Raw genomic sequence first — 14,772 nt, 5'->3', positions numbered from 1 at the left:
TGGCAGATTTTTTTCTCATAAGAAGGTCTTACCCATCCACAAGGAACTGTATTGTTGGATTAATCATCTTTTCCATAACAATAAATTTGATTCTTATACTGGGGCTGAAACTGATGAGTGATGCCAGGATACATAAATGAACACTACAATGACGGAGTAGCAGCCAGCATTTGCTTCCCTCCATGCGAGAGATCCAGCAGGGAATAATATAAATAGCATTCACAGAGGTATACATTATTGAACCAAATCCAGTACAGGGAAGTCTATTTCTATCCTCGTTCATCACTAAATCCTGTGAATGAGGCAGAGGAGAGTACGGGTCAGCGGGCCTGTCAGGAGGAGGATGGCATTAAGATAACAGGAAGACCTGCCTTAGCCTAGAAAAAGTGACTGAATGTGTGTGTGTGTGTGTGTGTGTGTGTGTGTGGAGGTGTTTTTCAGGGGTATATGTGTGGGCATGTGAATGTCTGCCTTTGCGTGTTTGTGCATGCATGTGCATAACTGCATTTGAACGCCGCTGATGGATAAGACAAAGGATGGAGTGAGGGGGAGAGTGTTAACTCAGCCCCTCAGGCCAGTGAGGCAGAGTTGTCATCCTGCTCACACACTTCTCCCCCGCCCATCTCCATCTCTCCTGCCTCCAAATCCACTGGTCAAGGACATCCAGTTGACACAGCCCAAAGAGACAAACACACTCAGTTTGGGCGGGTAACAAAATTGCATCACCTCCTCCTTAATCTGTCACATCAACAGTCACGACCATACGCAGGTTATAAAAAATTATAGACAGAACAAAAGTGCAAGTATGATAATAATAATACTTTTCTTCCTGCATCCATCACCAAGGCTACAAAATCTGAATTAATTAGAAAATGTCCTTCACTTGATTAACATTTAAAAATGAACATATAAGGTTCATCCTTCATATGAATATTGACAGTCACAGTAAACAAAATCTCCTTCCCTGAGCTTTTTACTCAGCTTTGTAACTTCATCCAAACCCCTCATCCACTGCCAGTGTATTTAGCTCTGGAATGAGGTTTAGTTGCATCTGATAAATAGGAATACTTAAGAGTGCAAAGTTTCTCTGCTAAGGTGAATGTGTCTCCCTTATACAGTCAAAAACACCTCTGAGTGAAGTCTTTCCCTCAGTGTGGCTGCACCCCCTGCTGGCAGCAGACCCACAGTGCAGCTCCCTGAGGTCAGATAGCACAGTTCCCGAGAGGAAACCAGGTCTCCTTGTCAAGCAACTCATCCTCCAATTTTATGTTTGTTGCTGCCACAAAAGTCTTCTTGCTCTTCACTGTCACTTCCAGCACCATCCCATACAGCAGAGGTACATGATTGTACTCCAGCTGTGAACAGGAAGTAGATGTTTTAGACATCAAACAGCTCTGGATTCAGGACATGCAGTAATTTCAGGATATTTCTACTGTACAGCTTTTTATCTGACATTTCTGTTGAGAGGCTTTTTTTTATTCCCTTCCATTTGGCTCTGTTAAGGCTTCACTTTGCTGTATAAAAAAGGTAGTAAGAGGCTGTCAAGTATGTGGGAAGCTACTGGTCAGAGGCAGCTGGGTTCAACACTCAAATATCACATCAGACTCTGACAGTGAGGAGAGCTCTGCCGCCGGCAGATCGCACATTACAAGTGAATGTTTTACACAAGGTTACAGTGAGTGTTTAGAAATCTGAGTGACAGCACATCATCTCTCGAGAATTCGTCTGTAGAAACAAGGGAATAATCCACATTCTTATAATTTAAATAAAAGCAATAATAAGTATGATTAATGTTTATATTATGTTAGACCACTGGAACAGAAAGGTAGGACTGTGCTGAGAAAGCATTTGTTCTACAACAACTTAAATTTTTTTTATTTTTAATTTGATTTACTGCACATGGTTACTGTACTATATTTAAACTATACTTATTTGTTACAGAATGGTATGTGTTCTTGTTTTATTTACTTAAGTGCTTCTAAGTGCAAGTCCAACTGTACACGATAGTAGCTGCACAAAGGAAACAAGTATTTTTTCCTTGTGTAAAACATGTTTTCATGCATAGAGAATAGGAGGGAAGAAAGTTGTACCAGTTCATTGAAAGTGGGATTGTCATTATTGCGGACCACTTTTGTCTTTTTCTTGGATCGCTGCTGGGGGTCCGGTCTCAGACGTGTGACCACATAGGCGTCGGGGTTAGAACCGTTTGCTTGCTTCTGTTGAGAAGAAAAAACCTTGAGCACTCACCACAAAATATTTTTAATAAAGAGAAAATACATTTATTATGTACAGTATGTATTCTTCTTGTGTTAAATGCTAAAAACACAATAATAGGAATAAAGGAAACTCACAATGTTCTTCAGGTATTTTACCAAGACTGAGAGCTTACAGTCAGAGTAGGAAATGTAGAGCTGGATCTGAGGTCGGGTTTCTGCAATGGATGAGTGCGTCAGTGCCAGTAAAAAAACAGCATAAAATCTCTCATATGAGCCTTGAAGATACATGAACTATCATCAGAGTTTCCTCAAGACAAAGCACAGAATTAATCTTCAAATTCAAAACTGTGCCTTTAGCATGACGCTTTTTTTCCCCCTTTAAATCTTTGATCATCTTTTTTTATACACCCACTTATTATTTAAGAGCAGAAAATTACCTTTTGCCACACTCTCTTGGACCACCTTGGGGCCATCCAGGAACAAGCTGCACACAAATTCATTCTGCAGGGGACAGAGCATGGTAGCTTTGTAAGTCAAGCATAAGCAGTTCTATCAGGAGATCACTGTGGGAAGATCAATCAGTGATGGAGAGCATGACAACTGAAACGTACTCCCTTGCAAGGTCCTTCAAAAAGCTGCTGTAGGTATTTATTCAGCAGAGACATCTTCCTCTTTGGGGTGAATGACATCTTGTACCAGCTAGGGAACCTATATTGAAGATATGGATCAAATTATGTAATTATCGTGAATGAATAAAGCAGTGTTTTTTGCAGTACTTGAAAATGAAATAGCCATGTGATGTGAGCTGGATGTGTTTGTTCACTCACTGAGGCAGAGCAGACTCTATGAAGTGCTTCAGCAGCTGCTTATGGATCAGCTCAAACTGCCCAAATGTCATCTTACTGTTCAGAAAGCCATCATCAATATGTACTCTCAGATCATAGATCTGTAAATTAAAGAAAACAAAATTGTTTCATTAGGTGCAGGGTGAATAAACAAAGAGAAACACGTTGAAGCATCCCTGGCAGGTGTTACTGCACATATTGTCTGTGCTCTTAAACAGCTGATTAACTCCATGAGCACTGTTTGGTAAACTGGTCTGCACTCTTAAAATCCATTAAGTCTATAAAGAAAATCTATAGTGTCACATTATTACAGTTACTAAGGTCTAAAACTTGTCTACAAGACGGCTGATTCTATAATTTTACCAATTTGTTTATTAGACCTCCCCATATATTCACCAATTTTCGTAAACTAAACTCAGGTCTTAAGGGGTTTAATTGCCAAAGCCACAACCATTTACAGAGCTTTCTATTGTAGAAATGATCTCAAGTAACTTCTATGACTGTTTCCGTGTTTAATGTTTCCTCTGTTTTATGTTTGAAAAATATTTAAATGAAAATACGCTGCTAACAAAACAAGCACTTACTGTAGAAGCAGTAACATTGCCATTAACTGATCTACTTTTTATTTCTACTGACTTTATGTATTTCACTGTTATTGCCACATATTCTGCTAAAGGCCAACTCTGCATAACTTGGCAAAAATATGTGCTCTGCTTTGACAGGCAAGGTGCTCCATTCTGCCTTCAAAATGTTTAACCTGACATCAGGAAGCCTTTTCTGATCAAAGAACAGTGAAATCCCAACAACCAGCAGTAACACTTATCTCCGGGGAATGAGCAAAAGACTTCCTAAACACAGCACTGCTGCCTAGGAGGCCCTAAGTGACAGCAGACAGTCACGACACACACGCACACTGTCAGCTGCCCTGCTGGGGGTTATTCCTCTCAGAACAAATATATGTGAACCTCCCATCTGTTTCAGGTGTTTCATCAGCTCTTCTGGCTATTAGGATCCAACACAAAGCGTTGTGGTGCATCAGAACACAACATTTTCTGGCTTAACTACCACAGTACAAAAGAGCAACATGCAGCCTTACCACATCTTTTCCCTTGACGGTGTATCCCTGGATGACAGCATCTTGGATATTGTTGCTGGGAGCGGGGATGCCGTCCCGGGTTCGTGATTCTTGTTTCTTCCCTTGAGCCATGCTGTGTGTCAGGAAGTTTAACTTGACTGCAACACAGCCCATGCTCTCTTTGATCTTCCTACAATAGACAAGTTGTTACTGTACCATATGGTGAGATGAAGCATCAGATTACTACAACTGCAGAAATAAAATATGGGATATTTTGAAGAATTTATTAAGTTGGAAAAACAGACTGTGTGTGTTTGGGTGTTGTGTATTAAATTACTTTGTAAAGTATGATGTGGCCTCCAGGTCTGTATCATGAGGTCTGAGGTTGTTCTGGACGTACTGTAGGTCATTAGAGTCCTTCAGTTCTGGCATTCCTGCATGGAGCATCTGGAAACCACATACGCACCATGAATGACAAGGTGTTTTATATAATATTCTCTAGTCTCAGATGAGGTTGGTGATGTTATTCAGTACTTGTTTGTCTTACCAGCTCCAGTAGGCTGAGTATCAGTGCAGAGCGCCCTCTGATGATGTTGTAAGCTTCACAGCAGAGCTCCACAAAGCGATGCAAGCGCTGTGGCTTCTGCCCTCCGCCTGTGATGAAGTGCTGCATCTCAGATGTAAAGATGAATGGTGATCGGTCCCTACCATTGCAAAAAAAAACAGGATGGGAAGGTCCTTGTTAATTCACATCATTGTCTTTGACTTTAGCTCCTTACTACTCAAAGAAAAACACCACCACAGTTTCAAAATGCTGTTTGCCTTTTTGTTGACTTGCCTTTTAAAGCTTGCAATCTTCTGTGCATTGCCCATAATCTTGCCAAAGTCGATGTGGAACATGTGTCCACTGTGCTTCAACATGATATTGTCATTGTGGCGGTCACAAATCCCTAGGATGAAGGTCGCCACACACCAACCTGCACACGAGTGGATGAAGTTCATCACAGCCTGAAAAAATATGTAACAGCAAACATGAACATTAGTGTATGTTCAGTCATAATGGTTAAGATATCAGGGATTGTGTAGTAGTGTTAACCTTTTCATAGTCATCCTTAGTTCTGTTCCACATGTGGAACCATTTCTCCAGTGTGTCTTCTCGAAGGGTCCCACCAAGACCCCACTCCTGCTGAATCTTCCCCAGTGTCACTGCTTCTGGAACCATTTCTACCAGGCCTGAAAACCACATAAAATCACAAGCATAAGCAGTAAAAAACATAGATCCATAGCTACAAATATATAAAACAAGAGAACTATAACTCTGCATTCAAAAACACAAACAAATAAATTAAACCGACCCTGAGCTTTGCCCGTAGAAAGACACCTGTAGGTGACCATTCGCATGTCCAGTCCTTCCTGGAGCCACACCCTGTCCATCATACGGACTATCTGAAGTACCAGCATGTCCTGACGCAGGTTATCTCCTGTCTGAACAACACACTGAACTGAGTAAAGAAAACAATTTACCAAAAGCCTAAGCAATGTCAAAAATGTCCAACTGTGTCTGGCAGTATGTTTTCTGTAAATGTCAGTTAGCTTCAATTTCCCGTTGAAGGGGACAAGCAAAACTACATTTTGGATCAATAAAGTACCATTTTATTACCAACCTTACAAATGACACTGATGTTCTTGGCCAGAGGGTCAGTACAGATGAATGAGACCCCCAGAGGAGCAGCATTGGAGTTGTAGAACTTACAGGCCTAGAAGTAACATATCAATGGAGTAAACACTCTTTAAAAATGGTATAGTACTCTGTGTATATTAGATGAGAGTAATGATATGTGGGTGTAATATGTTACGCAACATTCTTACATCCACATCCACCGCCTTTACACGGACTGCAGGATCCAGAGGTAGACAACAACTGATCCCATCTCTGAAGAAGTCATCAATCTTACACTTTTCTTTGTTCAAAACATTCTGCAGACAAATGCATAAAATGGAAGAACTAACAGAGTATAATACATTTAGACAAATAACGGAGGACTATGAGCCAGGACTGACCTTCCGTCGGGTCTTATCGGCAGTGCGAACCTTCTCAGCCACCTGGGTAAGCAAAGACACCAGGCGGGCTTCATTATCCAGCTCTCGTCTTAAAGCCCGGCCACAGCAGTGCCGTAAGGCAGCCTGGACCTTACTGAACCAGCTCTGGTAGTAGGGGTCATTGTGAACATCTTCCAGCAGCCTGCCAAAACATGAAAGGAAACATATAAAACATTAATAAATGATGAAACTTTACATACTGAGCAGCAAAACACACAAAGTAATTTAAATGTATGTCTGTACATTTTGCCTAAAACATTGTTACCTTACTCATTCCTCAGTATTGCCACAAAATCAATGATTTAGTCATTTACAATATATAGTTTAGAACTTACAATTACTTGAATAGTACACCTGAGTGAGTTTTACTTTCATGCAAATAATCATTATGTTAATGAGGATCTACTTTTTGTTTGATGTGTGACTGCTGCTCACCAGTAGAGTTGCTGGGCGATCCGTATGTTCCTCAGCGATCTCTCCAACAGCAACATCACCAGAGGTCCATCTAGCTCCCACTCACTCTTCAGAGCCTGCAGGACAGGATGACTGATCAGACAAACTGCACTGAAAGACATACAAAATGTGACACCTATTCTCATATTTAAAATCTGATGACTTAAGCCAAACAAATGTGGGGCGGCTGTGGCTCAGGAGGTAGAACGAGTCGTCCAGTACTCAGAAGGTTGGTGGTTTGATCCCTGACTTCTCCTGTCTGCATGTCGAAGTGTTCTTGGACAAGATACTGAACCTTAAGTTGCGCCAGATGGTTGTGCCAGCACCTTACATAGTAGCCTACTGCCATTGGTGTGTGTGTGTGTGTGAATGGGTGAATGAGCAGCAGAAACCACATCAAAGTGCTATATAAATAGTGGTGCATGTTAATGTGTTTACCTGGACCAACTGTGGCAGAAACTGCTCAAACTCTCCATCTGGTATCTGTTCAAAGTAGTGAACTGCAGCCTTCCGCACAGTCTGATCATGAAAACTGGATAAGACAAGTCACCAAACAAGACTAGTCAATAAAACCAGACATTATGGAAACCAGACTCATGGTTGTGATCACAGATGTAACCTACCTGTCATTAAGTAGGAAGAGAGCCTCCTCGGGCTGATAAATGGGCCAGTTTTCTAAAACAGTGTAGATTTCTGTCAAGTCCTCAAGCGGCCACTGGAGGGCTCCACCAAGCAGCAGGTGGAGGAAGGTACTTCCTTTGTCACAAAAGTGACGTTTACTCCAGAGGAAAGACTTCTCGTTTTCTGATAGACTGTGAACGAAGAGATACTCTCAGGAGCGTGATCAGGGACACAACACGCAAGAAAAACATTGCAAATTTCCTTTTAAAATGAAAAGAGACATTGATTGATGGGTAGTTGTGTGTTTCTTATACTCACAAGCGGAGGCAGTGCTTCTTTGAAACATCTAACATTTTCTTTTGCAATTCCTCACAAGGCTGAGAGAATATGACTGACCCGGGGAGCGCAATGGGCCTGTAATATTTCCACTCAAACTGATCTGGAAATTCGAGCTGGGAGAAAAAAAGATGGTAGAAGAAATGATTAAGCAGGTAATGTGGTGTCATTTGTACTTTGGTCAACAGAGGGCAAAGTTGTCTGGTGCTACTGACCTGAAGTATGACCCCTACAGCTTGTCTGTGGCTGTCAAACAAGGCAGGGGAAGGAGGAGCAGGCAGCTCAGTCAGAGTGGACATACTGAGCAGGATGGTCCCTGTTATCAGAGTACTAGACACACAGAGAGTATACATACCATATGTCAATAATTACTATGTTTTTAATACAATGTGTACAATAATAATATAATGGAAAACACATTATAACTAATACTGATGATAATAATATTTCTTAAAGGGGACATATTTTGCACATTTCCAGGTCTATATTATTAATCTGAGGCTCTACTGGAATATCTTTGCATGGTTTACAGTTAAAAAACTCCTTATTTATCTTGTACTGGCTATTTATGCAGCCTCTGTAGTTCAGCCTCTGTCTGAAACAGTCTGTTTTAGCTCCTGTCTCTTTAAGGCTCCCCTTCCGATGAGCCCACTCTGATCTGATTGGTTAGCTTCCAGAAGCTGCATCACGGCCACTTCTGGCCACTCAGGAGGCTACATCAACAAACCATGAAACAATCTGTAAAGTAGGATTTCACTACTTTTTCTTGCTCTGTACTCAAAATATTAACTTTTCAAATACATCCGAACATGTTGGAGCTGGAATCCGATCCGAAATATGAGAGTGGACAACACAAACAACACATGGAAAAACCTTAGCGACAACCTTAGCAACCAAGGCTACAGAACGGACGGCCGTTAATGGGCATCCATTCTGTCAGCTTGTCTGCAAGGTAGAAAAACTGCTGCAAACAAAACACTCAGGGCAGGATGAAGCCTGAGCTTTTGACTTGCAGGGAGCATTTCTACATACGTTCACCACAAGTTTTGGAACTTTGACCATGTTTAGCAAAGACATCTGACATCAGTATATAAATAACAGAAAATCAGAAAAAGCATAATATGTCTCCTTTGATATTGCTCTAAGCAGAATTAGAATTACTTGGGTAGTAGTAGAATTAATGGAAGTAGAATTTGTTGCTTTAAAATTAAATTTAAATTTGATCAGCCTTAATAAAAATCTGAAATTCATTTTTTTAAAGTGAGCAAGATGAAGAAAATGATAGTACATAATACTAAGAGTGATTTGAAAGCTGACTCAGCCACTCTTAAAACAGGGTAACACATTGTCATCTTTAGTCCTGGATCTAAACTACGATTCAAGGGGTCGAGCTGTGTTCTCCTGCACAGAGATGATACAACTGGGAAGATACAGAACCAGCTAAAATCCTTCACGTTGCCTCCTGAACCATCTGTATTATACATGTATGTGACTGTTGACTCTGGCAAAATGTCAAAAGAATGGATGATATTTTGTGTAAAGGATAAGTGACTGAAACTGTGATGCATCTCTCTTTTTCACCACGTCGATTTTATACAAATATCAGTTTAGTGGTGGAGCTTTAGTCAGCCTGTAAAAACATTTGCATGATGTCGTCTGTGGGTCTGGAAGGAGGATGATGTCATCGAAGGGTTATTTTGGCTTAGCCTTGGATCAAAAAATTATGACAAAAAATCAGGTGTTGTAAACTGGGAATGTGGACTTTAAATGACGCAGGTTTTAACCAGGCATGGAGAACTTAATAAAAAAAGATTTTATAGGTTGTATAATGGGAAATGCAGGATGCAGCATTTTTGGAGCTTGACCTGTACTAGGGAATAAAAGTCAGGATAGCTTGGCCTTGGCTGATTAAAGTGTGAGCCTACTTTTTAAAAAATCTGTCTCTTTTCTGTCCCAAAACATTATGAAAGTGCAATAGCAATTACTAAATCAAGTACACTTTTAACCCTCTGAATTTAACCCTCTCCTCTAAAATCCCCTTTAAAATCAGTCAAAAATGTATAATTTTACAAGATGGTATAGAAGTGTGAACACTTTTGAGACTTACCCATTGCTGTAAAGAGGTAGTACAGCCCAGCCCAACAGCTCAGGGCTCTTTCCTCGCTTAGAGCCCATGAGGCGTAATGTTAACATGCATTCATATGGCAGCTGATTTACTGGAACAGGGAACACCATCCTAAAATAATAAAAAAAAAAACATATAGATGTAGACATAAACATTTTTCTTCTTTTCTCACTTCTATGTATTGTCATGTCATCCCTTAAATCTTTGGTTATTTTTGTTACTTTGGACTTCTTAGTGCATTAGAATTAATAGATATAGTTTATCATACACACACATATGAAGGCACAACAGACAAAAACAAAAATGGTCTGGTTCAGATGACAACACAGAGTAGCGCGGACACTTTCACTTCCTTATCAATGATAATGTATTATTTAAGTGAACGGTCAAAGGGGAAGTTGAATGTGATATGTGAGGCTCTATAAAGTCTTGTCCCTACATGCGGTTACACTGTATCTTGTTCCCAAATGACAAGGCAGTGCTGATATTCTCAGAAACGCCAGTCGGGCTGATCTCTGTTCCTCCATATGTCAGCTCACAGGAAATAGAGAAGCACTCATAACTAAAAATGAAAGGAGAAGAAAAAGAAACAAAAACTTAGTGTTCTTATCAGGAATGTGGTTAACATTTGTTTTTGCATGTATTGTGTACACACACACGCATAAAAATGTGCTTGTTTGTGACTATATATGCAGACATACGTGGTCATCCAGGTGGATTGTAGTTTGTAGAGAGCAGCAATGTTGAATTGCAAGATTTCCTGGTTGATCTCAACATTACAGGTTTGCAGGTTGCTGATGACCTCCTGACCTCTGAAGTCTGAATGGAAGTTGTCAAAATAGATCTGCAGCAATTTCAGCAGTGCCTTGTTCAGCATGATCATGGCTAGAATAAAGAGAATAAAGACCAGTTTACACCATCAAAGTGGTAATATGAGAAGTATTTCTTGGGTAAATACAGCATAGTTTTTTTTATAAAAACCTAAAGTCATCTTCATTCTGCGTAACACCTCTCATATTGCTTCATTTCCTCCAGGACAAACCTACTTATATATTATGTTGCTGAACTTAAGGAGACTATTCCTTTTCAGAAATAGGGTCCATTTAAATGTATTATAAACGCATGTTTTCAACCAGATGTGCCTTAAAATCTAAAACTGCTGTGACCAGTCTTGAGCGTGATCTGCTGTTTCTTTTAAAGTTGCAAATATTTGATTTCAAACATTAGTCTGAGCATCAATGAACAAGATGTCATTATAGTTCATATCTTTACATGAAGAATTAAGAAACAGCAACTCACCCGTCTCACACTCAGTCATCTCAGCATGGCTCTGTAAAGAAAGATAAGGAAACACAGCTTTGTATTGTTGATAAGCGGTATGGGGAAGTATCAAATTCTTCTACAGTACATTTTTGTGGTGTACTGTAGTGCCACAATATCTCCACAGAGCAAACTGCTCGAGACTTTTAAGTGATGGTAATCCATGAAAACCCTATATGGAGCTCCAAGTGTCTCAATTGTGCGTGATATATCCTACCAGAGTTATGGGATTGATCCTGCTGAGCCTGCCGATGGCGTCCTCCAGCTCCTGACACGAGAGCCCACACAGAAGACTGCTGATGGTACGAACATGGCCCACAAGAACATTGACAGTCATCCCTGACTGCAGACATGATGAGATCAGACTCGGGTGAGGCAGGAATTAGAGAGTCAGCTTGAAAAACTTCACTTACATATCTGAATATTCCTGAGGTGACACAACTTTGTGAAATTAAAACAAAGGTAAATGTGAATTATAATCAAATTCAGATGTAGATAAAGAAGAGAAATAAATACCCTGCTGGTTATGTTTTCTTTACTGACCTTACTTCTCATTACTTCTGCTGCCTCTTTGTTGTAGCTATTGAGCACATTCTGCAGGCTCAACCTGAGAGAGAAGCAAGAGAAACAACCTTCATCTTTGTTTTCTACAAACAGACGCTGGTTGACACATGACCCAATGAACAGTTGTCATTTGTTGTTAAACAATTTTACAAATTTGATGTGGGATGCAGGGCTGCTTGCCGTCGTACTTGCTGGTGTTGAAGACACAGATCGGACGCAGCAGGTGGTAGAGTTGGCATGAGGCTCCGTCGTCCTCCCCCTCAGAGAAGAAACACAAGTTGGAATATTTATTACTGAACAGGATTGAGGCAATTAAATAAATATTCTAATATAGGGTTTGTATGAAGCATGTAGAGTAATTAAGTAGCAGAGATTTTTTTATTTTATTTTGCCTCCTCATAACTATAAATCCAAGGAAACAATGTTCACCTTCACTCTACTTCTTTCTTGCTGCTAAGTGTCAACAGCCATGACGTGATGTGTAAACAGAACAAAGTCAAGAAACTCAAGGTGGAGGTTTTTACAGCTACAATAACCCTGATAATAATATGTTGGCCAAGAGCCAGGCACAGGTGTGTTTTAGAGCAGAATTTCAAGACTGCAGACTAGCTGCCTGTTCTTGGTAAATGATCTATACTGCAAGTGGGAGCAGAGAAGGAGTTTGAACTGACTCACATCCCTGGCCATTCGATGTTTGAGGTCGTTTACATTGAGCAGCCGAAGGGGGACGACCAGGTTAAACTTGCAGTAGATTTGGATAGTCTCATGCATACCCAGGAGTTCTTGACTAAGGAGATGAAAGGGAAATTGCACCAAATTAAACCATGAATGTGTAAACACAGTATGTTTGAATAGATCAGCACAGCTCCTGGATAAATTAACCTTAATGTCTGGATCAGTGACAAACTTACTTGTGTAGATACTCCTCAGAGTCGCACAGTTTTAGAACATAATGCCCACTCCTGTTGAGGTACAGTAGCTGGAAGATTTCATCAATGACACTCTGCACTGTCTTGTTCACTGGATAAAAGATTAAAGATCAGAGTCCACACATGTCTGCCAGTGTCATGACAACCATAGATACAAATGTGTGGTGCAACAAACAGACAACCCTCGGTTATGGCAGTTGTGGTGCCATGTTGGTGAATTATACCTGTGGTAGGGAAAGGAATCTGATGAGTGTCGTAATCCGTGGCCACACTGACAGTCAGCTCCACCTGCTGCAGCAGGGCAGGGTGGAGATGGGACACTCGACCCCACACCACTCCTGAGTTGTGAACGCCGTCTGTATGCTTGTAGCGTGACATCAGCCTGCCAGTGACGGTAAAGAGAAACAGGTTTCCAATGTGAAAATGAATATATGATGACAAATATGCTTTATGCTATGCTTTTGTCATACTGATGACAAAATTATTCATTTCAGCTCAGTGAAATACTGTTAAGTTGGAAGGACAAAAGCAGAAATTCAGTTCAACAAAATACATGTTGCCGTACAGTACATCACATATAGACAACATTTAGGAATATATTGTCATGTGTGGATTATTCTTAAACAATTAAAACTTTAGAGGATGCAGCAATAAAAAGTTACACTGATGTCACTTTTAGAGTTATCATAAAGTGGATATTTTTAAACAAAACTTCAAGATATACAGTATTTTATATTCATCTCATTGTCATGCCAAAAAGATAATGTAATGTTAAAAAATTAACTTTTCTAAATATGTACAATACAAACTAATTATGATGATCTCACTTGGAAGTTGCTGCACAAAAAGAAATCAGTCTCTTGGTGCTGCCTTGTGGAGTCTCTATTAGTTTGACGGTCCATTGGTCCTGATGTGAAAAGAAGACAATGTGCACATTTTAGGCCTTTTCTCTGATGTTGCCTCTTTTAATTTGGGTCATTTTATTTAGTCATAAAAGGACCCTTTTGTGTCTGCTGAGGGAGAAACTACTAAGGATACTCACATGATGATCTATTTGTGTCCTGGAACGATTCAGTTTGGGAGCGTGCACAGTTGGCTCACAGGAAACCTGCTTTTTGCTGGTGGGTATTCCTGTCCTGGGAGGCAGAGGAGGGGGGGCTTGGTGTCTAACTGGCAAACATGCACTAGGAAGTCTAGTTCTGAGTGGAGGGGGAGGACCACGGACTTTGGGAGGCCCATTTGTTCCCTGGTGGTCAGACTTCCCAGGACCTCCTCCCCCGAGGCCTAGGGGCTTGGTCTGGGGTTCAGTTGGGGACACGAGCCCGGCCCAGGAGCTCTCGTACAGATGTGTTTCATCATCATCAGGAAAGGTTTCAAGGTACTCATAACCATATAGATCCTCTGTCAGAGGCACGGGGAGGTCAGTGATGTATGCATCTTGTCTCCTGATTGGTCCATTTCGCCTTTGAGGAGGATCCATTACATTTTAGGGGGCATAAAGTTGTTCAAGTCCTCCTGGATGGTGCAGTTTCACACTCAGCGCGTTCTCACTTCATAGCGTGGCAGAATGCAAAACTATGTGGTAGAATAACAAAAATCAGAACACTGAATTCTTTAAATTAGTGAATGAGACTTATTGCAGGCAGGACAAGTAAGCAGCTTTATGACTGGAGTCTAACTGAACCTGAGGGTTTGTGTTTAATAATTAACAAGCTTTCAAATCTTAACAGGAAGTCTACTGTTGCGCGCCACTGTTTCTTAGGAATACTTTGGCACACTTGAGTAAAGTGAAACATGATAGACATCTTCAAAAGCACTAATTATCATTACATTATGCCTTGAAGCTTCAATTTTCCATGAGCTTAACCTGTTCAGTTGAAACTTTCATCCACATCAATACAAAAACACAGCACTGAGTATCGTACACTAACAATGAACAGCTGGCATATTCATGGTTTACATTTTTAATTTATCTCCAAATACCAAAAATAATCTTATTGCAAAGTACAAAGGCCTTTTTTCTGTTGGAAACTTACCATCAAAGCTCTGGTAACTGGTGTCCCATGCTGTTTCGACGAGATGAATGTTGACTCAGGCCACGCTCAGCGAGTTAGACCAGTAAAAGATTTGGAAACATTCCCATATGTGTTGCCTCAGCCCTCCCACTCACCCTCCCTCAACTTCTCCC

General features: G+C 40.6%; 1 protein-coding gene across 1 annotated transcript; it reads right to left on the bottom strand.

Annotated features, from left to right (window-relative positions):
* Positions 1-6: 6 nt before the first annotated feature.
* Positions 7-14,742, bottom strand: pik3c2g (phosphatidylinositol-4-phosphate 3-kinase catalytic subunit type 2 gamma). The gene is made up of 33 exons (XM_067590133.1): positions 14,621-14,742; positions 13,627-14,159; positions 13,412-13,491; positions 12,809-12,966; positions 12,567-12,675; positions 12,331-12,442; positions 11,844-11,914; positions 11,635-11,698; positions 11,309-11,434; positions 11,071-11,101; positions 10,473-10,656; positions 10,211-10,333; positions 9,754-9,882; positions 7,862-7,976; positions 7,629-7,762; positions 7,313-7,501; positions 7,128-7,221; positions 6,672-6,766; positions 6,198-6,378; positions 6,006-6,113; positions 5,801-5,893; positions 5,492-5,621; positions 5,233-5,369; positions 4,975-5,144; positions 4,684-4,840; positions 4,474-4,583; positions 4,158-4,326; positions 3,044-3,162; positions 2,828-2,924; positions 2,654-2,717; positions 2,352-2,431; positions 2,091-2,216; positions 7-1,355 (listed from the first exon to the last, which is right to left on the bottom strand). The coding sequence occupies exons 2-33, from the start codon at positions 14,062-14,064 to the stop codon at positions 1,203-1,205; spliced, it is 4,146 nt and encodes a 1,381-aa protein (XP_067446234.1). The 5' UTR covers positions 14,065-14,159; positions 14,621-14,742; the 3' UTR covers positions 7-1,202.
* Between the last annotated feature and the right edge of the window lie 30 nt (positions 14,743-14,772).

This window comes from Thunnus thynnus, chromosome 5 (genome assembly GCF_963924715.1).
Source record: "Thunnus thynnus chromosome 5, fThuThy2.1, whole genome shotgun sequence".
Classification (NCBI taxonomy): domain Eukaryota; kingdom Metazoa; phylum Chordata; class Actinopteri; order Scombriformes; family Scombridae; genus Thunnus; species Thunnus thynnus.
This window is presented reverse-complemented; position numbering and strand designations above follow the sequence as displayed.

What these genes read in the sequence shown, in the direction of transcription:
- pik3c2g (XM_067590133.1), bottom strand. Translation starts at nt 14,064, where the DNA reads ATGGATCCTCCTCAAAGGCGAAATGGACCAATCAGGAGACAAGATGCA. An exon ending in TTCTGCCACAGTTGGTCCAG is followed by an intron (nt 6,767 to 7,127) that starts GTAAACACATTA and finishes CCTGTCCTGCAG; the next exon opens with GCTCTGAAGAGTGAGTGGGA. An exon ending in TACTCAGCCTACTGGAGCTG is followed by an intron (nt 4,584 to 4,683) that starts GTAAGACAAACA and finishes TGTGGTTTCCAG; the next exon opens with ATGCTCCATGCAGGAATGCC.